General features: G+C 40.6%; 1 protein-coding gene across 6 annotated transcripts in view; it reads right to left on the bottom strand.

The window, feature by feature from the left end:
• Positions 1-27,233, bottom strand: part of IQGAP2 (IQ motif containing GTPase activating protein 2) — a 129,519-nt gene that overhangs the window by 50,260 nt on the left and 52,026 nt on the right. For 3 of the 6 annotated variants that reach the window (XM_075079308.1, XM_075079310.1, XM_075079312.1), the window contains exons 3-8: positions 13,271-13,427; positions 11,953-12,030; positions 10,072-10,148; positions 4,859-4,926; positions 4,382-4,495; positions 116-297 (exon numbers count right to left, since the gene is read on the bottom strand). In XM_075079308.1, the coding sequence (XP_074935409.1) occupies positions 116-297; positions 4,382-4,495; positions 4,859-4,926; positions 10,072-10,148; positions 11,953-12,030; positions 13,271-13,427 (676 nt within the window). The remainder of the gene's footprint in view (positions 1-115; positions 298-4,381; positions 4,496-4,858; positions 4,927-10,071; positions 10,149-11,952; positions 12,031-13,270; positions 13,428-27,233) is intronic. The other 3 variants (XM_075079309.1, XM_075079311.1, XM_075079313.1) reach the window with 1 other exon arrangement.

Here is a 27,233-nt window from a genome sequence, read left to right as displayed (position 1 = left end):
CCTAATTGCAGTAATTTTAAAAAATTAATTTAACTTAATTTTTGAAATTGTAATAATACAGCATGAGAAGGAACATGGAGGAACATGTATACTAAGAGTGCTAATAAAATACCACTACCTTAAGTCTTGCATTTGATTCTTTTCTCCTTTTAGCTTCAAAGAGTTCATTCTGATACTCCTGTGCAAGTTCCTCATCCACGTTTAGCAACATTGCATTTGGGTTCCTCAGAGTTGCAATGGTTTGCTCAGCTATTCCCTTCTCAATAGCTTCGTTAATTGCTATTACTGCTGCATGCACTAAAATTAAAAGCACAACCCAAAATTTTAGTAAGCAAAACATGTTCTGTTCAAACACTTAATTCCTTGACCACAAGCTTCTTTTAAAAAGAAAAAGAAAATGACATGTCGTTGACAGTTGAAATATAACTCCCTTGATTACATCTGGGGAAATCACCAATCCAATAGGAAATCACTTAGTCATCATCACAAGACAACAAAATAATTCTATTAATAAAAGTAGCAGTAAAAGAATCAAAGAACAACAGCTTGTATGGTTATGTGAGTAACCGCAACTTATCTAATTCCTGCCCATTCAGTAAGCTGCCATACGCAAGTTCTGCCTTCCTTCAGCTTGATTCCCTGGGACTGACACCCATACCTTGCCAGGGGCCCGTTCAGAACCCCAGGTTGGAAGCCCTCCTCTTCACACATGTTATTTGTATTTGTTTATTATTAATACTGTCACAATTTCTTCTGATTTATTTGAAATGAGTGTTTAATACATGTTCAGCAATTTACATATTCCTCTTCAAGCACCCCACTCCTAATGCTGCCCATAGATCACAGCAACAAAAGTACTCAATGTCTGCTCAAAGGTGGCACATTGCTGTCTGTTCCGTGTTCACCCTTCTCCCAACCAGGGTTTACTATTTTACTGACAGAAAATAAAGCATGAGTTACATTTGATTATTTAAGTTCTATGTCCTTTAGAAGGCAATTATATGTAGGAATTGAAACAATTTTTAGTAGTTTTTCCTCTTAAAGCTTCTTTTGTGTCTGTAAAGATACAAGACATATGAAAGTATTGTCTAGACTAACTATATCTGAAAGATACTATGCAAGAATAAGGAAATTCAAAATCTATGAAACTTGTCCCCCAGAAAACATAGTTAAGACTCCCCAGGCAGGGTGTAACCCTGCATACCACATCTAAGCCTATCTGGGATGAACTCCTTTCCTAACTGATGCTCTCCATGAGCAGCTGGGGAACCAGAGATACAGTGATGTAATGCTCTCTACTTCTGCCACCTGCAAAGCCACAGAACAGCAGACTCCAAATGGGGGAGAACACCACCCACAGGGCTTTTCAGGGTTCCCAAAACATTGTTGCACAGGAAAATGGGAAAAAGAGCCATAGGACGTGCTACAGCCATTGATCAGCTTAAGCATTAAACCTTTTCTTTGAGAAAACAAGAAAACTTTAACTACTAAATAAATGCTTGACTCCAAGATTTTAAGGGTCAGAAATGCTCATTTTTCCACACAGCAAGTTTACATAAATGTACAAAATCAAAACCACTTGCAGCTGAAGTAGGTGTAAAGTAATGGCTAACACACCTCTCCCAGGAATTCATTCTCTGCACACATTTGGCCGAGATCAGTCTAGATGAAGGACTTTTTCTAAAGCTACACTTTATCTAGACCTTCATGCCACAAAAAGACGCCAATGATTTTCTGGTGCCACATCCATCTCAAAGAGTTTTACAGATATTGCTATTTAAAATTTAATTCTTGATAAATGTTTATCTAGATCCTACCCCAAAGGAGGAACACAGCAGCTCCCCATTTATCACCACAGCAGCTTGTCTAGGATTTATTTTCATGCCACCAATGAGATGTGTGAGGGAAAACACTAGTGCTATCTTTCCTTATTCTATCAGTATTTATTTGCTACATGGCCTTGCATGGTTTTGCTAAACTGGAGAAAAGCATTCAGCAAAAAGCACTTTTTTTGCAGTAAGTTTAACTGAGGGTCTATATATCCGAGTTTAGAGCCTTCAGTTTCTTTCAGTATATGAAAAGTGAAAGATGCTTGTCAGTGATTAGTAAATTTGAGTTTTTAGAAAGGCAAAGGGGCTGAAAAATTTAGGAAAGTAGAGAGAAGAGCGGACTATTGAAAACAACACAGACAAATGAAGCATGAGGTGAAGCTGTACATTCTCAGAGAGGGCAGGTAGTGGAAGAACTTGCCTGGCTGTTGGTGGATTGTCCATTGCTTAGCATTAAATTAATTCTAGAAAGTTGTTCTAAAATGATTTCACTCTAGCTCAGTTCAGCACAGCATCAGAGTGGAAACATCAGCAGCTGGCACAATGGAAGAGAAGCAAGCAGAAAGACATATGGGTTCCACTGTCATTGAACTCTATGAACAGGGGAAGTTCAGGTTGGACATTAGGGAAAGGTTCTTCACTGAGAGGGTGGTTGGTCACTGGAACATGGTCCCTGGGGAAATGGTCACAGCACTAAGCCTGTTCAAAGAGCATCTGGACGATACATTTAGTCACATGGTTTAGTTTTAGGTAGTCCTGCAAAGAACAGGGAGTTTGACTTGATGATCCTTATGGGTCCCTTCCAACCTGAGATATTCTATGATTCTGTGAACATCCAGATCAACTTCAAGGGGCTAAGAGAAGACTGTGGTTCTTAGATGCACATGTCCCTGCATCCTCATATAAAACACAACACATAGGAAGGACATAATCTCTTCCACAGTTGTGCAAGAGGCCCCACTGATGTAAGCGGAGCTAGCAAAAAGTAGTCAACAGGTAGGCTCAAGGTTAGGAGAGATGCGAACAGGTATTGGTGGATGTTGTGAACCCATTTACCAAGAAAAACAGCAAGAAAACTGATTGGACTTGAAAGAGTAGTCTAAAGGCATGGAATAAGAGAGGGTTACTTGCAGAATAAGCTCACTTCGGAAGCACATAAGCTTACTGTTTACATGCTGATTTCTACTATTGCTGACAGCACAGCAGGAGTCAGCAGTTGTTTCATTGCTTATATTCTTTTGCTTACTCCATTTTTGGAAGCAGAATGGTAGACCCTTTCCTCTGGCAGGGTCTCCATGTCCAACCTCACTAGTGCGTGAGTGTTCCCATAGCAGATGTTTCCTATTCAGGGGCAGGGCTTGTTATCTATAGCAGGCTCCTTGCCCAAAGAGAAAGAACCAGCATCAGGAAACCCTGCTTTTCTGTAGAAGACTGAAAACACTTCAGAAGTTAAAGGAAACCTACACACACTATAAAAAGCTTTGAGAAGGAAGTTGCAGCCCTTTCATCTTCAGGGAAGGAAGGAAGCTCCCTGGAAAAGTGCTTTTAGTCAGTAAATCTCTGAAAACTTGCTAAAGGAGGAGATAAACTATCCCCATGTCGAAAGCCAGTCTTTTAAGAGCTACCTTTGCAGAAGCATGCAGATATTAAGCTATAGCAGGCTCCAAAATACACAAAAAAAAGCATGTTTTAAGTTAAGGTCTGGAAATTTCAGCACACTAAGTAACATAATGAACCAACTTGTTTCAGTTATGCTACTTTGCAAACTCTAACAAAGTTGCAATGGAACTTAGTTATAATACAGCTTTTATTTCCCCTCTCTCCCCCACCCCAGGTACAGTCTGCAGTACTGTTACAGGTTTGTATCAATGATCTATGTGCCATTGAACTTACTCAAGCCAGCCATTCTGTTCTTCAGTTTGCCCCTCTGAAAAACACTAGAATTTGGAACAAAATAACTAAAACTCAAGTATGGTTTTAAGTGGACACACTTCATGTCATTTAAGTTCAAGCAATTTTTTTTTGTTTAAATATATAATTTCCTTCCATAAATAAACTGAAGAAAAAAACAGATTTACAGGTAGATAGGCTTGGGCAGCAAAAACGCATTTAATTTTGGTTTTGTCCTCACAGCAACCTGATCCAGTGTTTGAGGAAAACTGCAAGAGTCCAACACAGGAAGGAGGCACAGAGAAGACACCTTGTTCCCATGGCCATTCCCATTGTAGCCCCTATGGTACAGAGGCAGACAGAGAGCTAAATTTGTCTTTCTAGAGGAGAACTAGCTACTAAAATATTAAACCCCTGTAAAAGATTGTAAGAAATCTTTCTTTCTGGTACCACTTCCTATGGTTCAATGGAGATGCTCAGAAATGCAGACTGAAAAATTGCAAGAGTTCTTGTAACACCAACGCAGTGTGATAATCAGTGAAAACTTGCTGCTCTTGTTATGTATTAAGAGGTAGCAAACTGGATGAATTAAAACACAGAAAATATTTTGTTAGCATTCTGACAAATTATCCAGTAGAAAACAGAACAAGAGCCACACTTACATGCAGCTTCGTCCACTGATAATTCACTGGCCAGAATACCACCAATTTTGCTAAAAGATGGCATCTGTATACCATACTTCTCTAGCTCCTTTCGCATGTTGCTGATTTCTTCCTCTGTTCACATAAAAAAAGAGAAACATTATCAGAATAAAAGCATATAGAATTTCATTATGAATAACCATAACCACAAATACGGGTGAAATGTTTTTGAAAGTGATTTGGACCAGGGCTTCTTATCAGTTTTTCCTCCCCATTTTGAAGGAATCTAGTATATGCCAAGTATTCCATGCAAATACATTCCCTTCTGTCCTTCAGGGACTGAGATTCATTAAAAATAGCAGCCTCCCACCTATTTAATTAGGATGTGTTCAGAACAACCTTGCGGGAGGAGAAAGACCATAATAGAAAATATGTACATTAACAGATTTCCTGGGTGAAGAAACCATCTAACATATTATTAGATAAGCTGTTTATTACCTGTGAAGTCTACTTTTCCCAGTAGGTCCTGGATCTGTGGTGCTAATCCTAGCTTGAACAGATACAAACTGCAAAGAAGAAAGGTAGAATTTGAAGTCTGGCATGTCATTAAGGTGTTTGCTTTCTGTACAGGAGAAAAACACTTATGAGCTTGTCTTTTAACTGTTGGGTTTCATAGGCTGATACAGAATAAAGAAATTTACGTTGTATTTTTAAGTCTTACAGAAAGAGAAGTCTCTTTTTTACTTAATGTTTCAAAAAAGCATCTCTAAGAGAGGCACTGTAGTCTATGTCAGATCACAGGGGATGTGTAAATAAGTAGAAAAGTAGAAAATAAGACAAAGACACGTAAAAGCTAGTATTGGTGCAGGGGGGAAGCAAGATGTGAATGCACTTTGGTACATATTATAGCTTTGGATCTATGTACTGTTTTGACTTGTGTTATTACACCTCTGTAATTAATAAGTTGAAGACACAAATCAGACATACCTCTTACTAAGTACAGAGGAATAAGGACCTGTAAAAGTCCCTCCAAGCCAGCCTCAAATATATTTGTGTCATTAGTTATTTAGCTTTTAGAAAATGAAGTAAGCTCAATTTAGAATGCTAACAATATAGCATGAAAAGTATCTATACCCATTATTCCTAGAGCTCTGGTGTGCTATTTGAAAAAAAATAGCTGAGTACATACATATTTTCCCAAGATCTTCCAAACACAAGGCAGGTATTTATCTACAAAAGATTGGTGCCTGTATAATTTATCAGTGAAATTCAATAAACATGTGAGTTTATAAGCAGAGGTCAAAAAGGTAGATTTTAAAAACAAGACTTAAGTAACACATTCCTCCAAAGAGATTTTTTTGCACCTCTTTTTAAGATGACTTTGCCCCGACTTCCTACATTGCAAATGTGCATTGTGGCTTAGAGTTTTTATTTCTAGAGGGGCACATTTCCCTTTTGTGTTTTGCTTTTGAGTTTGTTTGGGTTGTGGGTTGGGTTGTTTTTTTTTTTTTTGCACCTTTTTTTCCTATTAGCAAATTACAGGATGATATTTCAAAGCAAATATCTGTAGATGTTACATTTATTTCAGAGCACACAGAATCAGTGTTTCATCTTCCATGCTACCACAGCTACACCTCTGCACTGTCATTACCTGGGTGGACCCAACAGCACATCATGTAGGTTGACAGTCTCTTGACTGCTGCAGCCCTTCAAAATTATTGCCACTGCCATTCTCACCTCTCAAAGCAGTGTTAAACACAAGTTTGCTATAGCAGGAAAAATCTCGCATGACTACAGTAATGAACCAGGTCCCTCTGTTACCCTGATCTGCCTGCCAGTCTTTACTTGTGTGCTTTTAAAGATATTTTAGTCTAAATTTGAGACAGGGGCACACACCTGGCTGAAGCGCTGGGTGTCATACAAACAGTTATGGAGATCAGCAGCATCACAGGGCTATGCTGGCTTTTTTTTGGGTCACCATGATAAAAAGACAGACGAGAAAAAAAAGTGGTATGAACATTAGAGACTCATTTTTGCTGTTCAGCATTTCCAGGAGGGTACTGAGCCATGTGCATTACTTCCTATACTACTTTGTTTCGATAAACTTATTAACCACCAGGTGGTGCTGAAAATGTGCTTCAAGTCTTGCAGGGGACCCAAAAATGCTTCTACTCTGTATTAAGGTATAATTTAACTTTAAATAGCTCACTTAATGCTTTTATAGTGTCACTTGAACATCAGGGAACCCACACAAAATAAAAAGCAGGGGTCTTGTAGTTAAGAAAGCTGCATATGAGGCATCAAGATCCGGGGAGAAACAAAGGGGAAGGGGCAGTTCCCAGGTGAAGTTCCCTTTGCACCACCCACACAGAACTGCAGTTCACATCAGCCAGAGGTTCCTGGGTTTTGTTTTAAGCTTAGCTCATGTATAACATGCTGTAAAAAACAGATCTGAAAATAGTACACTTTAAAAAAAAACCACATGCTTGTTATTCTACTGCTTCCTATGAAAACAATGTTTTGATGCTGTCCAGCTTCAGAAGAATAGTTTGTTCAGGATGTAGCAGTAATCCACTTGCAAAGATCATCTGAAAACTAAATATTTCAAGAAAATAAAAAAAATCTCATAAGTACTGCTATTTAGGGGAAAAAAAATCACTGTTAACATCTATTTAAATGAAACAGTTCTTTTAACAGTTCATTTAATCCAGGACCAAATACAAATTGGCTTTCATGAGAAAAATGGTGCTAGTAATGAGAACTACACCTTCATACTTTTCAGGGCTGGCTTTAAGAATTGATGTTTCAACAGGGGAAAAGCAAGAGGTAATTATATTCAACAGGAATCTTGAAAGCATTTGCTAAGTCTCTCCTTCCTGGTCAGAGCAGTGCTGTATTTGACAGTGCAAGTTGTCCCACATATTGTAAGGGCAATGGTCCTCATTTCAGACTTGAACGAGGACTTATCATAAGAATATATTTAAACCATATTTCTTAAGAGTCATTGTCTATATTCAGGCCCTCTAGTAGCTCAAAGGTTAGCAAAACCCCAACTAACATTTCACAATGGGAGTCTCGGGTTAACATTTCAGATGTCAAATAGACCCTTTAGGTAGACAGAGCTTTTTTTGCTCTTATTAGCTACAGTTAAGGCTGTTTCGTTGTTCTTAAGATTATTTTTAATTGCAACTTTATCAATTTTAAGCACTTAAGATATGTACACTGACTGTGCATAAATGAATTCATGTAGGAAAAATCTCAACTAAAGATAGCTTCAGGATTTCCAAGAATGGGAGTAAGAAAATATGTCCTGTGTTAAATTTACATAGTTCTGCCAGAAAGCTCAGGAATCACGTTGCTTTGGAGTAATTACTTGATAACAACCAAGAGAATGGGAAGTAGGTCAATCCCTCACCTTTCTGAGAAAGTGAATTTTTGCAAGTTATAAGCATTTGAAATTTGAACATGTGCTCCAAGATGCCTTAGAATTTAGCATGTAAACCCAATGGTGATCCTTCATATAATGGTCACGTGCATATGCTACAACTGCCTGTTTGCAGTTGCTGCTTCTAGATGCTGTGGTGCTGGACCCAGAGAACAGCAGGGACCTGGACTTCTCCAGGGTCAGTGACTCCTGTACTGATTCCCTGGAGAGGATGCTCTGACAAACCCAGAGCATAGAGCAGGTGGGGTGCACAGCGTGGAGCCAGAGGGACAGCAGCAGGTCAGTAGTTACAACAACAGAAGGGGAAGAGAACTGGAATCCTGCAGCTCAATGTTCCTCTGACACCAACCCAACTGGGAATACAGCTGGCCAAGCAAGCGCCTTGTCCTTAATTCTGTTGTTTCCCAGACTGCTTTCAAAGTAGGCTGTGTGCCATTCAATACTGACACCAGAGTTTGATTTGAAAGACTCCAGTGAAGGACTTAAAACATGCATTTTAGGAAGAGGTGTGGAAATAAATGAAGCCTAATGATTATTTCTTCGATTCTTACATCCTGCATGGGGTGCAGGCTCAGGGCCCTACACTTCCATGAGAAAACATCGTAAGTAAAAGCATTGCAGGCTTTCACTTCAGTACGGTATGTCACATTTGATATAAAGTCAATTTCTAAAACAATAGACTGTATGTACAGAGTTATAGCTTTGTGTTGATATGCAGTGAGGAAAAGTAATTTAAACAAGACAAACTTGAAAGTGAAAGCTGAGACAACACAGACCAGTTCTCATACTGGCATAAATTTTGGAGCACATCAAGATGGAGGAAGTAAAATTTCTACCAAATATCAACCGATTGCAAAATTCAGTTCAGGAGGAAAAGGGTTATTGCTATTGCAATGATTAAGCAGGTCTTCAGAAGGTACCTAACGGATGGGTTTATTGTTCATGTAGCATTCAAATCCATAGTCGATAAACTCCTCCTCCATACATGAGGAAAGAAATATCAGAAAACCTCATTGTGGTTCTTCCACCTCCTGCAAAACATCTGCACCAGCCCTTAACATGGCCAGAGGGGCATGTAGCCTACCACATCAGCCTGAGCTGGTTAACTTTAGAGCCCCATGCCTCCACTTCAGGAAATCACTTCAAGCTTACACATGGCACTTGCTGACAGAACAGACCACACTACCAAGTTTTAGGCGAAAGCTACCCCCAAACAGTCCTGGTGATACTGTCCAGTTAATACTGCACCATGCATAATAATTTCTGGTGGCAACGCTTGTCAAAGATGACAGAAAAAATTACCAGGGCTGTCAACTCCAAACACCTAGCATTCAAAAGCAATATGATGAACTTTGGTGGTATGCCTTATTTATCGGCAGTGAGTGCCAATGCAAGAAGCAGAAAGCGAGAGTGGCCATTTCGAGGATTAGACCTTAAAAAAATTTCAGTTATGGCATGTATTGAATAGTTTATTACATATAGCCCTAGATCAGCTGATGCATCTTTGAATATCATTAGGAGTGCAGAAGAGAGTTTGGGGCATAAGTTAATTAAGTTCTTTGTGAGCCTAGTATGCAAGAAAGTTATGAAAGGAAAAAGTCTCCACATGCAGGAAATGAGCTGGGAGAATGACAAGAGGGAGGAGCTGTCTGCCAACACCACTGCCCCTCACACCAGCAACAGCACAAGGCAGATGTTCGTTACATTTAGTGCTAAACATGAAGAAAATCCTTAAGGCAGGACATAAATTTTAAGCTCTACTTTCAGAGGTGTGGTCAAAGCCTTCCTGACTTTACATTCAAACTCAAGTCACTCAGAACTGCAAAACTTGAAAATGTTAATTTTTACATGAATGACCTCAGAATACAGTAATTATTTGCTCCTCTTTTGGGACAGAAAGACGTCAGTTCATCATCATTTTCACTCTGATCAGCAGGTCTGCCCCATGGTTATACTGAAGTTTTGCTAAGTTTTTGTTCATTTATTCGGTGTCTGTTGCAGTATGTGTTTTGAAATGGTATGTGCACTTTGTGAGGGGTGTACTCATTGGGGGGGATGCTAGTGCTAATTTCAATAGTCCTTCATTTTTATTTTGAAAATAATTCGACCAATAGTCCTGACAAAGTTGGACTTTGGTGTCCAACTTTAAAAAAATGCACTTGTAAATTCTGATAGATTTTCATATACTGGTTACCCTAAAGCCATTTCAACACTTACACACCTAGATTTCGCAGTTACTTTAACTTTTACTCCTATCACCAGTTACCTTAGAGCGTGAATGCAGTATATCATCCTGGGGATGTTTTTCCTGTCGTAGACATCTGTAGTCTCTGGATAAAAGATCTAAAAAAACCAAAGAGCACACAGTTAAAGGAGAAGACATTACTGAGCAAAAAAGTAGCTAAAATGAGCTCTCTGCAGAACCATTCCTTAAACTTATAGAAGTTCAGCTGTTACTTCTGTGTGGTTACAAATCAAGTCTGTCAAGTTATTTTAACTTTATCAGTTGTTTTCACAAGGAAGAGTTTAATAAAGTGTAAGAGCTACTTAATAAGAGGGGAAAAAAGGAAGATAAGCAGACAGCAATTCAGCAAGATTTTTAGAAAAGGTCCTTTGGCATGAGCTCAGCCAGTAGGGCTCGTCCTCCTGCAGACACTCAAAACCTGGGATGCTGTTACAATTTGGAAAACCTCATTGCAAACCAAACCTATCAAGCATGATTTAAAACTGCAAAATTGTAATTGCCAGCACCCCTAACTGTGTGAATACATCATTTACAGGGAAAGATATTCAGAGAGAGGAGTATTAAGCAATTTAGCCAAGAAGTCACATCATAAGTTCCAATTCTCATTCTACCACTAATTTGTTCCTGGCCTTGGTCCCAGTCACTAAACACTGTTTCTCCACAAAATGAAATAAAAGACTTAGCTAACCATGAGAGTTGGCAGCATGCTTTCAGCCCAGGCCTGGCCCTTAGGGCTGTGCCATCCCATGGTTAGTAGGACAAGACCAAGTAAGTCAGGAGTACAGTGCCCTCTTCATCATTTTCTCACAAGAGATTTGGGAGGGAGACTCAGGAAAGCTTTTTGCCTGACCATCCTCCATAACAGAAGCAAAACATTTCAGAGGAGGGATGGCAGGGTGGGAATCAGCCAGCTGAATGGAGGACTCAAGTTCAGGGGGGGAAGGGGGGGAAGCCTGAGCTGGCATAGGCAGGAACTTCCCCACCTCTACTGTGTTTCTGATGGCAGTCACAGGTACCCCTTTCTACTTATGGGCACTGAAATGAGTTTGCCTGCAGTGACTGGCCACTAGCCCCTGAACTGCTTCAGGCAGCCATCTGAACATCCCTGCTGTGCTGGATCCCACAGCGCGTGGGGTAGTGCCAGGGCTGCCCCCACCCAGTCATCCTGGGGCAGATGCTGGGCAGCCTGGGCAAGGGAGTACTTGCCCCAGGATGTGTGTGGGTGCCAATATATCCAAACAACCAGACTAGGTGTTTCCACAAAGCCATTTCTTAAAGGATTTTAATCTGAAAAAAGACTCACTGGTGCACAGAGAAAGCAGCAGAAGGGGGAGATGACAGGCAAAGACCCACAAGGAAGAAGACAAATATGAGAAGTGACCCAAGAAAGGAGCTGGTGGAAGAGGAGCAGCAGCATAGCCATGCAGATGCACTGGAGTGTGCAAGCACAGCCAGGAAACAGGATAGAGGCAGAGAAACTAGGACATACATTAAGAGGAAGAGGCAGCAAGAGGCATGATGAGAGGTGGTAACCTAAAGGAAGCAAATATTTAAGTTTTCCATTTTCAACCATAGTCCTTTCAAGCACCCAGAGCCTATACTAGCAATAAGATGCAGCTAAAACATTGCTACCTTCCTCCCCATTTGTCTTCCCACAGGAGAAGCACCCTGAGCATTTCCACCCACAGCACTCATCCACAGCAGCCTCAGCCCATGCACAGTGGCAGCAGTTGCACATCACTGACACTGCTTTCAGCATTACCTTCTCTTCAGGTTTGTTTCCTGAACTACTCTTTCTCCTTAGACTTACTGTAAGCAACTGTTTATACTCAAGCAGGTAAAATAGGATCTCAGTGAGTCAGTGCCTTGAACCAGTTTCTTTGCTAAAATTTGAAGTCTTACCTTAGGCAGACCAATGGACTCCATTGCTCTTAACCACTGCACAGTGTTGTCAGTGTGCCGAAAATGAAGGCCAGATCTCTATTGGAAGGAAGAGATGATAAAAGTCACATAAAGCAAATTCTCTGATTATTGATCCTCCTTTTGCTTCCCAATTTTACATCCTGAAGTCAAGTTCAGGGGATTTTCCCTTGTTTGAACCTGGAGACTAAAGCATCGCTAGCTACAATCCTGCTAATGACGGATCAACAGCCCCATGCTATCCAGCTCATTCTTTTATGTAACATAAGCCAGATTTGTACCCATCTGGGTGGACTGTGACTGAAATGGCCATTTTTACAGCCCTTCAGTAGTCTTTTGGAGTAAAGGCTGGCTGTCAAATACTAGAAGCCACTAACTCCAAAGTACAGAAGTGGTAACACTGCTCAGCACTACTGTGAAGGAGAACAGATAAGGAGCTCTTAGTCACACTTCAGATCTACCTGACCTGCCCTACAGTCTGTGCAAGAAGCAATTAAAAGAGCAACGTGGGAAAGTATTTTAGTTTGTTTTGCTAAAATTTTTTTAAAGAGTCAGGATAAAGTGAGAAAAGAAGCCTGAACTCAAGTTTTGGAGATTTTCAACAGAAACATTTGAATGTAACCAGGATTCTTAAACATGGCTCTTTTAACCATGCAGACCCTAGAGCAGCTTAATTTCTTGAGTCTCAAACAACAGCCTGTGATTACAGCTTAAAAATCTCTATTTCAATTTTTTTTTCTGCCCCCTCTATATGTTGAGATAATGCATTCCATAGGGGGACTACTACATTTGCATATATATATTTCTATGTTATAGAGGATCTTGGAGTTAACGAACAGCTTGCACAGTTACCAAGGTAAGCTTAATTACTGGTAGCTTGTTTTTTGCTTCTTAGTGTTAAATTTGGTAAAATAAACACAGATCTGATTAAGTGAATGCCCTCCCATATAAAATGAAGAAAATTCTGAATCATTATCAAGTTTAATTACTGAATTGCTTTTGACTTCTATTCCTAGTAAGAAATAATTGTATAAATGGTAAAGCTCATGTTCTTCCTGGAGCCAGAAGTGTAATTTGTTCAGCTTTAAAAACATTAAGTGACACTAACAATTTTTCTAAGGGTAGAACATTTCTAACCTATCATGCTGGCTTCTTAGTGCTACATCTTCCATCTAGTCCTGGCAGCCTTATGAAAGAGATGCAGCAAGTTAACCAACCACACCTGGGTATCTGTAAGAGCTGGATGACAGACACTACATTTTTTTTGTCTTGCTGGTGAGAGAACTGAAGAAGTTACTACCTTATAGCGTGCCTGCTCCACATCATAGATCTTTTTGTCTGACACCACGTTAGGGGCAAAGAATTTCGCAAGCTTGGCAAGGTAAACGCCATTTCTTAAGCCTTCCTCTAGCTCCGTAGTCGGGGGCAGCTCTTCTTCCAAGCAGACCTCCATCCATCTACAAAGACAACATTTGAGAAGCACTGCTATCTGTGGTTTTAACAGAAGTAATATCTTCCGCCCACAACCATCAAATTTTTAATGTTACTACCACAAGATAATAATAATCAGTAAGAGAAATGGGTGCAGGCTAAAGAGAAAAATATTGTATTCATTGACATGGCAGATCAAAATGGCTAGAGAATCATATCTGCACTGTGTGGTCATGACCCATCCATAACCAAACAACATGCTTTGAAGTAGATATCCCCCAAGGGGTGTAATTTATTTTGTGTTTTCACACTGCTGTGTGAAAATCCTCAGATCTATTGAACAGCACTAGGCTTTTTAATAGACAGTAATTTAAACTGAAACCAGAATAAAACAGAGTACTGTGTATTATTGATGTTTGCATTTAAAAAACTCTGTGATAGCTATGCCAGGGCTGAACCCCAAGAGAATCAAGGCCAGCAATGTGCTGGGTGAGGCTGGCTCCTGCAGCCAAGAGGCTCTGCAACCCAAGCTCACAGGAATTCTTGTCTTGGTACAGGGTACTCCTGCAGCTCATCCTTCCGCATCTCATAGTGGCTCTCCATGTTCACCCACGAAACACATGGTACCAGTGCTGAAGAAATGAGTGAAGCTTTTTGTTGAAAGGGCCCAAGGTACTTTTATGTGTCTGAGGTCTACCTGGCAGTGAGTTGGATGAAATATTCCTGCCACCTATCAGGTGGGATGGCTTCTCACCAGTGACTAAATCCTTCAAGGTGGTAAACTAGTTATGTTTTTGAGACTTCTGTGTGATAGACATGGTACTAGACAGAAAACAGTAATTGTTAAATGCATAATCAGTTCAGAAGGCCAGTAACAGATATAAACATACTGGTTAATACAGTTTTATGTTGAGTAGCCAAGAGAAGCTTCTAACAAGGCACTCCTGAAGAAGGTTAGCATCCTAATCACCGGACCGGAAGTTCCTCACATTGGTGGTCTAAACGATTTGGCCCTGTGATATTATTCTTGTTTCTAGCAGCTAAGTCACGTTACAAGAGGTATAAATCTGGTGGGTTTTTTTTTTTGCTTAGGCAATCTCTGCTATTGTTAGAAGGACATTAAGACCATTGCAAATGGACAAAAGCAAAGATGAAGACGTTACTTTGCTTTATTTACCGTCACTAAGGAAGTGTTGCTGTGTGCTGCATGAGACAGCATTACAAATCTAACATCACCTCCACAGGGGTAACTTCAGAAACCAGAAAGCTTGGATCCAAGCTGAAAATGAGCCAGTTTTTCCTCCACCATGGAGAAAAAAGAAAAGCTCACTACATCATTTTGTTTCATGTTAAAACTCAAGACAAATTACCTACTCCATTACCCTTTTGGATTTGTTACAGGATGTATGAAAGTTGTTTCACTGAAGCACAAACTACCCAAATAGCTCTTCAGGAAACCACCAGCCATAAATCTGGGACAATATCACACAAAACTGCATGGGGCGAGTGTCATTAGGAAAACTGTAGTTAGCAGTATAAAAGTTGCTTCGATGTGGAGAATTGTATCCCTAAGAATTTTCCCTGCTCCATCCTGTGTTGTGTGTTCACGTGTTACGGGTCCATGCCAAGGGTCCCAAAAGTCATCCTTATTAATGACATTTTATAGACTAAATAGATATACACACTGGCAAAATGTCTCTTCCCCCCCACCAAAAAATAAAGAGAGGGCAAGGAAGAAGAAACAAAGAATGTATACTCCTAGCAAATGTGGGTTTCACCCGAGCCAGTTAGGTCTTGCTATAGAATTTAATTCCTAAAATGTGTCTTCTAGAAAAAGAGTTGTACAAATAGCAGGAGAAGCTTGCTAGGCACAGGAGGTATTCACCATGAGCTGAAGCTGACCCTGATGTCCAATGGACCATCTCCAGTGCAATGAACCATATGCCCTCAGAGCAGCTTTTGGTACCTTAAACCGGATCCTTTACACTTTTAATTCTTGGTTTTCCTATGAAAACTTTTTTCTGGCATCTTCAGTCCAGGGCACCAAAAAAGTTCACATTGAAACTGCCTTTGAAGATACATGTGCCCCCCAAAATTGCTTTTCTCCCTTCTGGTACAAAAGTTTGCTACTTAGAGGCAACTTTCCCCTGGCCCAAAACCAGCTGGTGCATGAGGGCCCCCTGAAAAGCAGTTATTTGCTGCTTTTTGCCCTTCCATCACAAGCAGCAATTCCTCAGGCTTTCCTTCACCATGCAACTGAGGTTCACTAACAGAAAGAGCTCTGTGTGTTAGCACTGGCCCAGGTATTACACTTAACAGCCTTATAGTTGAATGCCCATTAGCAAGGCATGGCTTAGTGTTAAGAAGGAAGGGCTAATAGCAACCTGGCATGACACTAGAAGACAACAGCAGCTTTCAGAGCAGGTCTAGGTTATAATTTATAACCCTCCAAATTCTTCTTTCGACACAAAGAGCTTGCTGTTCATAACCTGGTGCTGGTTTTGGGAAGAAGAGAAAAGATGCAGTTGGGTGGGTTGTGTCTGGTTTTATAAAAGGGTCCATATAAAATTGACTTATTCCCCAAGCTTTAAATGAGATGCTGATCCAAAGCGAAAGCTACTCCTCAGCTTTTCAAAAGTCCTGTTATTCAACAACAGAAAAACTGTTTTGGACTTGCTTCCAGCATGGTCAAGAGCCTTTAAGATTAATCTAGAACCATCCTATTCTGGACAGGGAGGCTACCCTGTCTAGTGGATAAATGCAACACACTGAGGAAGAAACAGGAAACAGTATGAGGAAGCAAAGAAACAAAAAAGTCATTAAGAATACAGTTGTCAATCCAACAAGTCCTAGATAAACGTACAAGCAAACCAGTCTCCTTTTAGAAGGAGAATGTTAGTAAGTCAGTGGAAAAAATGAAAAATAGGGAAAAGTAAATGGAGCAGACCTGAAAGTTGCAAAGAGTTTCTTTCCATTTGTAGCTAAAAAACCTCTAAATTATATCTATTCTAGAAAACCTCACAAGTCTGCAAAAATACAGCTTTGTGAATCAGTCTCCAAGACTGAGAACAGAGCTACAGCTGTCTTATATGTAAGACAGGCTTTACTAATGTCTGGAAGTTGCAGAACTTAGGTACAACAAGATCTACTGTAAAAGGATTTACTCCATTTTGCACATGTTTAATTAGAGGAAGGAAAAGCCTTAGGATTTACATGAAATCCTGCAAATATACAAACAACCTTGTAAGTGTTTGTTATGCAAACAGCTGACCGTCACTGTTACTCTGTCTCCTAGTATTTTTTGAGAAATCTGTAGCACTTTTCTCCCCAATGCTTGCTATTACAGTACTTTTGTTCCTTTACACTGATGCAGTTAAAAGGGGATTGTGGTTTTAAACAGAAAGAAGCATTACTTTAAGGTTGTGAGGTTCTGCTTTTTAAGACACAGTTCAGTGAGTTTATGGAAGTTATTTTATGACATGGTGCCAACAGCAAGGGTAGACTGGACTGAAAAAAAACCAGAAATTCTTCTACTTCTGTTTCTTTAAGTGAAACAGAGAATAGCCACCTGACATGGTATAGGATGTATGGGTACCTTTGGAGCAATTTATTTTTCTTCAGGGCTAATAAAGCAGCATTGCCTTTGGCTCACCCACTGTTTTCCTGACCACACAGTACTGCAGCATCAGCACCAGATTTAAGTCTGTTGCAGAAACTCTTACCCAGAAAAAACTAGTTAATACCTTGGCTATATGAAAGGAAGGACCTATAACTCAATGTTAGACAGTATGTTTTCCTTCAGTATGAAGCTTGTGGAATAAGACTATTATAGATACCAAATGTGCATGTGCATTTCTGCTATTTCTTTTTCTACAATGTGATCCCATAACTAATATTGTGTTTTTAACAATAACTTACTGACAGATGTATGCTATGAAAAACTGCCACAGTGGTGAACACGATGATTGACTCGGTCACTCATTACAGCTAAACCCAAACCGTGCTCCACGCTGAAGGGACAAAAGGCAATCTAAGGAAGCAGACCAAAACATGCTACACCCCTGAAGTTCTGGGTAGCACCATCAAAAATCGGTAGTCATTAAAACAGCCCTGCAGAGCTACCCATGCCAGTTTTAGTCTTATCATTTGTGTTCAAACTTGTGTAAACAAATGTTTTCCTGACTTGGGATCATACACCAGTATACATAAGGCCATCTTTTATATTCATAATCTGCAGTACTTGCCAGCACAGAAACTTTTTGATTTGCCTTAGACAAAAACCCAAACCCAGACCTGATCAATGGAACTAAATCTCCAAAACTTTAATTCCAGTACATAGAACTGGAAAGCCTGCCAGGAGTGAGTATTGAGGTACAGTTTCCTTTTGCATTGCTCAGTTCTGTTTTGACTCTTGGCAATCTGGGGCAGAGTGGTTCAGCAGTGAATTTCTGGCAAGATAACAATGATGACTTCTATGCCAGACCCACAAGCAGTAAACATCACGCTGCTCACCAAGGGATCCCAGTTTGCACATTTGACCATGCAAAACAGCAGTAGTATAATGAGCCCAGGCTTGCACTTTAAAAGCAAAAAAAACCCTGAATCTCATTCGAGGCAAGGGTCAATGGAACTGGAAGCCAGTGTTGCACTGTGAACTTAACCAGTTATGAAGTTGTCACTGAGTATCTGTGTGATCAGCAAAGCACGCTACTGGCTAAGGGACTGGAAATCCTGGAGCCCATGTTCAGCAGAGAAGAGAGAATGTATCATATAACTCACCCAAAGCCCATCACATTTGGTACACGCTGGATATTGCAGCAAGATTTATACTTGCCTTGCCCTGCGCTTTCGGATTTATGCTGCAAGATGTGGATCCAAAGGCACCAGGTTTTAGTCTCCTGGGAAGCAGAACTTTGGAGAAGGAAGGGACTCCAGAGCCAAAACTCTGGATGCTGCTATGAAAAATATATAGCGAAGACAAGGTAAGATAAGTTACCACCCATTTACTACCTCCCTGGTTCACAACCACAGCTTTTCAGTTTGGTTCGGCACATGTACACTGTCAGGAAGTGAAACAGACTGCTGACCTAGAGATTACAATACAGCCATCTCATTCCAAACAAAGGGCAAAAAAAAATCTTGTTGCTAGAGAATAAGAGTATCAACAGTCAGTCCCAAAGCAAAATGTTATATTCTAACTTTAAATGTCTGTGAAATGGTGGGATTATTTTTACATCAAAACCTTTATTTGAAGATATTTAGAAATATACAATAGTCTGAAACATTAGAAACCACCATTTAGAGTTCTACATTATTATGTTTCTTAATCTAAAGCTTTGTTAAGAAATCTCAGCTCTTTAGCCTTCATTAGCTTTTGGTTTTTAATGCAAAAAACCCCACTTTTTCTCCACCAACAGGCCCATAAATATTGCTTTAAAAAGGAGGGTGAGAGCAGCAGAAGCGAGGTGTATTGCTTGGCTGAGCAGGAGTGGTAGTGGTGGCGTTGGTCTGTTTATAAGGAAAGACTGTTACCTTTGGAATTTGTTCTCATTAGACTGCAATATTTAGCATGATACACCTCCTAAACCAGGAACCCTAGAAAAAGGTTGTTTCAAACAGCCACATCCTATTTCCAGAGCAAGAGCATGCAAAAGCTTCCAGCCATTCTATGAAAATATGATACAGACAATTTGAATACCTTGATGTCAAGAAGTATGAGTTGTATTAAAAAAAACTGCATAAGCTTGGAGGCTCCACTTAGAGGCTGTGGAGAGCAGTGACAGAGCAGGCAGCTGAGAAAACTACTTTTTTTCAGAACATTACAGTGCATTCAGCCCCAAATCTTCCTTATAGCTGGGAGCCTTGGCTCAAGTTAAGAGCTACAGCCCTCTGCTGCCAACTTACTCTGGCAGCCAGACACCCTGGAAACATCGTCTTCTAGATCTGAGGCTCTCGATTCCTACTCCAATGACAGTCTCTAGTGAATCTCAAGTTTTATCCATCCTAAAAGCATACTTTGCCTGAAAGGCAACATTTTGTGATTGTGAGTCACTTGAGCAATGTGGGGAAGGAAGGTGTGATGCAGGTCATTCAGTCACCACTTCTCTTATGTTGCACACAAGAGGTAACATGAAGATGGTGTTGTGGAAGACACTGTGACTTACTTGTCTACACAAGATCTCAGAACTTCAGCACATAAAATGAGTGTCAAATCCTTTAGCAAGGCATTTCAGATTTACAGCACTACAAGTTATTTTTTACCCTTCCATAAATCAATTCAAATTAGATATTAGAGATTTCTGGGTCTCCCACTAGTGTTAGATTTAGCAGCATCTCAACTCATTTTTGTGATAATGATTTCACCAGAGAGAATACTACTGACTTTCACTAAGAGCTACACTGAAAACTATGAAGCATTCATGTATGGATTCTTTGTGCATAAGTATTAAAATATTACAGATATCACTGCACGTTACTGGATTTTGTTGAATTGTGTGCACCTGTGTGACATTTGTTGCAATGTTCATTTCCTTGATCAAAGCCCTTCTGATGCCCTTCACATTCAATTTAGATGAGTAGAAACAAGCAGCAGTGATAACTTGCCCATCCCATACAGCACACTATACCATCAATAAGTCATTTTAGCAATATTTTTCCACACCAGATTTCTGCTGCCATGGCAACACTGCCATATTTACAAAATAACCTTAAAGGCGTTATAAAATTCTGGTTCACAAGATGGCAGCACAGATAGTTTTTGTTGTTGTAAGCTGTTATATTCCAGCCATCTCTTATGTGGGTTAATCAGTGATTAGAGTCCACAAGGCAAAGTGCTGCTCAGGAAACCCTTTCTGGAACCCTGGAACAGCCCCGCGGCCATCACAGGCTGCTGGGCACCAGGCAGCAGCCAAGGCCTGTTTACTTAGCACTTCTAAGTTGGTGGTGGAGGGGAATAGAGGCTCTACAGCAACACCCCTATAGGCAACAGCAGCACACATGCCTGTGTTGCATGACAGGGCCCCAGTCTTTGCAGTCAGAACAGACTTTGTTTTGCTGCCTTCTCTGTTTGCAGAGAAAATGAGATTTATCACCAGGTATCAACCACAAACTCGACAAATGCTCTGCAAGATAATGTGCTGAGCAGGGGCCAAAGCTAACGAAGCCCGGGCTGATGGTCACAGGGATGTCTCATTTTATCCCACTGCTCTTGGCCTGGCTCCAAGGTGCGAGCAGCTGGGGACAAATACTGAAGAGACAGGAGAGAAAGCGGTACTGGGAAGGGAGCTCACCACACTGCTGGAGGCTGAACAGCTACAGCAAGTATTTTTCCCTAAGAAACCTCATCTAATTCTTCTCAGCAGAAAGAACAGTATCCTACAGGTTGCCTGAGCAATATTAAGTCCGTGTTCAAATGTCTCAGGGGGGAAAAAGTATTTGGGGAAGGTATGGGCTGATGTAATCCCTTTTTGCAGGGAAGAATTGATTTTTCATTTGGATGAAAAGGATGAAACAGATCAGTCCTCTCCTAAAAACCTTGCAAACTCTGTGTGACTAAGTTAACACAATTCAGATTGATGTGCATCAGCTGGCTGCAGTCTAGACCTGTTTTAACAGCCCTCTCTCCAACAGGCAGCAGAGACCACAGCAGCAGAAACACGTCTTTCCTGTGTTAGTCTGGCAGTGGTGGCTCAGTGGTCTCTGGAAAGCATAATTTCAGACAGATGACAGACTCAAACCACTAATGAAATTTCAGGTAGTGCAGACACAAGCTCCATAGCAAGTCCCACATGCAAATACAAAAGTTCGCCCTCCAACCCTATAAATCAAATAATGCTTTTATCTGAAAAGGAGGGAAGCCAAATTTGGCATGTGAATTTATCTAAACTTAGTATTTCTCCAGTCGGTATAGACACTGATTTGATAAACAGAAGCACACACACCAATAAAAGCATCTTTACACAGTACAGCATTTGTTGGTGTGGAAATGTTGCAAGCCAAGTTATTCCCCCAAACACACAATCTTTGCCTTAGAAAACCACTGTGATTGCAGACTCCATAGTTTAGACTTGCACGTTACAGTGTCTTCCTATGTACTACTGCAATTTGCTTTGCTCTGTTATGTCTTCTACAGCTGCAGTATGGTATTACAGTTCATATCTGAATCTGTAGAAACAGAGATGTAGCCTTTACAAAGTGATCTATCCCACAGTGACTTTGATGAAGGTACTACTAAACCAAACCTGTCCATCAGAGAGCCTACATCTTTTATTCACCCCCTCCCAAACTCCAGTGCATCACCAGATGCACCGTTTCTGGCAGCTGTCAAGCTAGCCACTCATGGAGGGACAGCTAAAGAAATACCAAAACACACATTCATTTTTACATTGAGATCTAGTATTTTATGTGTTTGCCTGTTACTACTGTACAGAGCCTTCCATGAAAGTATTATTCCTCAGCTGTCCAGAAGGATATTCTGTTACCTTCCTTGGTAGATAATATGGCAGGCATAAACATTTCCACCATGTCTATAACTGACACACTTTTCTAGGGTAGAAAAGTGACCCAGCGAAGTACCTCCAGTGTAGATTCAGCATAAAAGCTTGTATGTTGTGCAGGTGTTAAAGCCAAGTCCATGATTCCAGACACAGCTCTACCTGCAGACCTGTGTATTTAATTGGCAACCGATGCAGCTGGGTCAGCAGAAATCCCCAAAGCTGTGCAGCCTAAGAGTGTGTTGAGGCCATGCAGGAGACCTATGGCAGAAGAAGAAACCAAACTCAAGCATGGCAGGATGCAGGGTGCTGTTCTGAGTCCTTGACTAGTTCAAGTCTACTGGATCAGATTCAGGTATTTATATTTTACTGTCTAACATCTGACAATGGGTACTTTTGCAAAAGCAGCTAGCAGCAAGTATGCAGGTACGGAAACGGCAAAAAGGACCCAAGAAGTACAGCTACTAGACAGGCAGCTGGGCCTCTTAAACAAAGGTGCAGGACAGCAGCCAAGTAAGAATTAAGGCACGGATGAGAGAACAAGATGTTAAAGAAGTGAAAAGACTGAAGGAGCCAGTCTGTGAAAGCCTGAACTGTTGTTCAAAGCATTTAGTGTTATGTAAACACTGCAAAACAGGAACAACAAGGAGTTTGCAAAGTTTAAACTTTGTCCCACATCAAAAAAAAAAACCCCAGAAGACAGAGGAACAAACTTAAAACCAAGGCATTTAGGTGAGAAACTCCATGCGCAGCACCTACAGTTACCTTTTCCTGTTTTCTTCTTCCCTAGTTATGCAAGCAATGCTCTCCTCCATCATTTTCAATAACAGTGTCTGGGAAGACAGTTCTCCCCTACCTACTCAGTAACAATCTATAAAATTTTGAGAAGCATATGCATAAAAATCAGGCCTGCAGTAGATGAGGAAAATGTAGGCAGCAGTATAACAACATTTAATAATCCACAAAGAAACTAAAACCCAAGAAATTAATGGTATTTTTTTTACTGGTGAAGGTAAGCAGCCTTTCTATAACAGAAACAGCAAAAAAAATTCACAAGAGCTCCACAGCCTGACCTTTATCATAAGAACATAAACTAAGGACTGCTGAACAATGCTGTGGATCCTCCAGGACCATATAAGTAGCCCAGTTCCAAAACTAAATAGTGTTTTCTACAGAGACCTAAGGCAGTCAGTTAACACAAATTTACACTAAGGGTAATACTCAAAATTTCTATATAATACGTAGATATGAGCTCTTGGTGAAGACAATATTGTCAGTGCACACTGGAATTTTTATTGAGGATGTATGACTAAAAGCTGCATAAAATAGTCAGGCATCTCAAACACAGAGACAGTATTTAAGAGTCAGGAATTAAACCATTCCTTTAAGAAAATGGACCCGAGAAACTAAGTGTTAAAGCAAGCTGATTTAGATGCAAAATTCTAAAGTATTCCCTTGGAACAATTTGTATTAATGCATTTTTGTAGCAATAGGACAGAGTAAAAGCAAAGCTGTAGTCCAAAGACTAGGCGAGGAAGAAAAACCTGACTATGATTAGTATGGTAAATATTTAACAGTGTAATTAATATCTCATGCAACAATTACCTAGTGTCTGGTGACAATGCTTCAGTTGAGGGGTTTTGAGATCACCATTCCCAACATCTGTGCCCACAAGACAATCTTGTCTCCAAGATCAAACAGTGAAATATCCCTATCAATCTGAGTAATTACTCAGTGATAAAAATCTACCTTCCATGCCCCAGGATGCAGGTTACTCAAGACAGCAAGAGAGGTTCAAGAACTACTTAATCAGCCAAGACCCTACCAGTCACCAAACAACATATTAGACACTGGCAAAAGTGGGCTACCGGGACACAACTTGATTCAAAGGCAACAAACCATTGAATCAAGTCTGGCTTGTGGCACCTAGCACCAACCAAGAATCCCACCACAACATGACTTACAGTACCAGTACATAAAAATATTTTCTCCTGCCCTGCCAAAAAAAAAATGTTTTTCAATAATGTGAATAGGCAAACCAGTTATCAGCATCTACATTGTTGTCTGACTCCCCCGAGCCAGCCCACATGCTCTGGCTTACTCACCCTGTAACAAAATCACTGCTCATCCACAGCTGACCCAGGCTCTGCTGTCCTGTAACACATTTCCCACTGCATCTGCCACTCAGGGCAAGCCGTGAATGCCTCTGGGTAGTCAGTGTCATCACGCGAACCACCAGCAGAAAAGCAAGAAGGCAGGCGACTCCTTGCCAGTGGTACCCCAAGCCAACAGTGTTGCACACAGCAGCTGTACAACCCCAGCCAGAATGCTGTAGCCATTACTGGCCACCCTGTTTGAACGTGAGATGCCATATGCATGAGAAGTCTTATTAAGCCCACTTCGGTATGTTTAAGAGCACTTATGGGAAACCCTCAGTGGCCTGTGCCAAGTGGCAAAGTGCTCCTTTGTTTCCTTGTTCATGCGTAAAGAGGAAATAAAAATGGAAGAAATTTAAAATCAGAAAGAAAAACTTGAGAAGTTTTAGAGACTATTTCAAACTAGTTATGGAGCTTATGTACCACAATAGCTGAAATCTCTCTGGAAACACAGTTTTCTCTAACCCTCTAACAACCCTTTAGGTGCACAAACACTAAAGAATAGTTTGCTTATTGATTTCTATAGAGGTCATTTCTCTGAAAACAAAAACTACAGAGAAGTTCAATGGAAAAAAAGCTGGTGTGAACTGCTTCAACCAACACAATGCCCTATTTGGAAATATTTTTGTACCACCTCCCCAAAGATCTCCAAGTGGTTTCAGGCATAGAAATTAACATAAAAACCTCCATATTAGAAGGTGGAAGTAGCATCAGTCATTTTTATTTTGAAATCAAAGTGAAACAAAGAACATGCACCCAGGCGTCCTGATCAGCCCTCTTTCATTAGGAAACTAATTTTTAGGCTGGTAAAGCTCACTTTACTATTGTCACAAAGAGATTACTCCATCTTAAAAAGGTGTAAGGGGCTACCATGCAATTTCACGTTACAAAGATAACACTTTACTATTATACACAGAGTCCTCCAAAGATACTTAGTACAACTGTGTTTACTGAAGTGGAAGTAAATAGGACAAGAGAGAACAAACATTAAAATACTTTAGGGGAGCAGCCTCTTGATTTTTTTAATAAACAGCAGTTAACTCAGGGTCTCTGGACCTCAGTCAGCCAACAATTTAGCAGAGGAAAAAAATCCCCTACACCCATGAACTTGAACCAAAAAAATATTTTAAGTCAATTTACCTCACTGACAAGCCTATTAATGACCTAGATACTTTGATCAAGTTAATCAGCAAACCATCACAGCTTGTTAACTCTCAGCTCTACATTGAGACCTAAGTGACTTAGGTTGCTATTTTGACCTGCAAATTTGTTCCTCCTTTTTATCTTCCCATTTCTCCACACTTTATCCCAAGTGAGTACAACGCCTGCCAGGTGCTGCTCATAGAGGCTGGGAAAATGGTGGTTCAGTTACAGCCAGAAGCCACACAACCCTAAAAGTGGATCCCCACTTCCCCCATTATTTGTAGGGCATATTTTTGTATGGTTTTAGGAGGGCTTGCGTATTTTGAACTACTGGTAGTTGTGGCCTGCAGAGCCTGACCATCATGGGTAGTATGAGACTTCCTGTAAAAGAGGGTCACAAAGATGCTACTAGTTTTCACAGCAATATCTCCTGCAGCATGCTGAAAGTTAGCCAAGTATATAAAAAACAAACAACTAATTGTCCAGCTTGCAGGGTGGCAGGCAAGGTGGCAATGGAGAGCTTGGGGGAGCGAGCCATCCACGAGTGCTGGGAAAGTAACTGCCATGGGGGAGAGGAAGAGGAGTGCAACTGTCACCATGCCACACAGTTCCTGTCAACAAGGGAAACAGGCAGGAAGAGACAACCACAGCAGCAGCCAGATAAGGGGGACCAGCAGGATGGACGCCTGGATAGCAAGATTTACCGTGGGGAAGAGAAACCTCAGTAGACAATGTTGACAGAGATCTGAAAGAGAGTATGGAAGGGTGGTGTCCCTTAGCCCAGGTCAAGAACAAGATGCAGCAATACCCAAGCAAAAGGAGGTTTTGCCCAACTCTAACGAATGCACAAGATCCATACAGTTAGATCAACTCAACTGGTATTATCAGAGGTCTGGACATAAGCACTGGAAGAGGTTCTTGACCAAGGAAGGGGAGTTGCCTGTGGTCACAGTGGATTTTGCTGAAATAATGAATCTAAAATTGCTCAATAAATTCTTGCAAAAGAAGAGGGAAGAGCCTGAAAAAGAGTATTGGAGTATGTGCAGAATTATATTAATAGATGCAACTTGAAACGAAGGAATACACAGTTTAATACTGACAGAGAGTGCCTTCGTCTTTAGACTTTGCCTTCATCTCAGATTTAAAAAGTATGTCTTGCAGAACTTCTGCACACTTCCTTTGATACCCAGCCAAATCCTTGAACAGCATATTTTACTTCAGCTTTCCATGTGAAGACACAACACAAACAAGATGTCTCCATACTCTTCTCTTCCTCCTCAGGAGAACTAGTATGTATATTCAAAGAAACTTAACTAACCCAGTTGCTCCTAATTTTGAACACGAGTGTTACACTTTAAGACTGCATTTCAGGAGTGCAAGTGTCCTTGCAATGAAACAGAAAGCTCAGCTGAAGTCCCATGTCTGCAGAAGCAGCTTTTTTCCTGTGCAAAGATGCAGGTCATTTTTTCTCACTGGGCTGCAGAAACACCTAAGGACTCTCAGAACAACTTTCCTCCACTTAAAACTAAGAAAGGGAATGAGCATAGTCCTCTTGCCATTCTTGGTCTCTCGTAACAGAGTCAGTCACTAAAACTTCAGCTGCTTCTAGTACCAGCTTTACAAGCAGGAGATATTTCTGGAGACAGAAATTTCCAAGTTGCCTAGATTAGTGGTGTGTTTTCATCACCACACTACAGTAAGGGGAGTTTCTCCAAAGTGGAAAGGCAGATCTCCATCTGGTTGCCAAGTCATATCTTTCCCAAAGGCAAAGTGACCCCATCTCCTATGGCATCAAGTTCTCAAACAAACCGTTGCAACAGAGCAAAACTTATAATTAAGCATTCAGCTGCTTTCACCATATTTGGTATCAGAGGACTGTAGGTTTATCCCAGTGTCAAATGTCCAGTCCCTTGAAATTCAAAAACTGTGTTCAGAAGATACCTGAATGTGTCCTTCCTTATACCCTCCTACCCCAACACCACACATAGATTAAGCCCTACTAAGACTATGCAGTAACATGCTAAGCTTCATTTAAAAAACA

This window comes from Phalacrocorax aristotelis, chromosome Z (assembly GCF_949628215.1).
Source record: "Phalacrocorax aristotelis chromosome Z, bGulAri2.1, whole genome shotgun sequence".
NCBI classification, from domain to species: Eukaryota; Metazoa; Chordata; class Aves; order Suliformes; family Phalacrocoracidae; genus Phalacrocorax; species Phalacrocorax aristotelis.
Note: the sequence above shows the minus strand (reverse complement) of the source record. Positions and strands in the feature narration are given on the sequence as shown.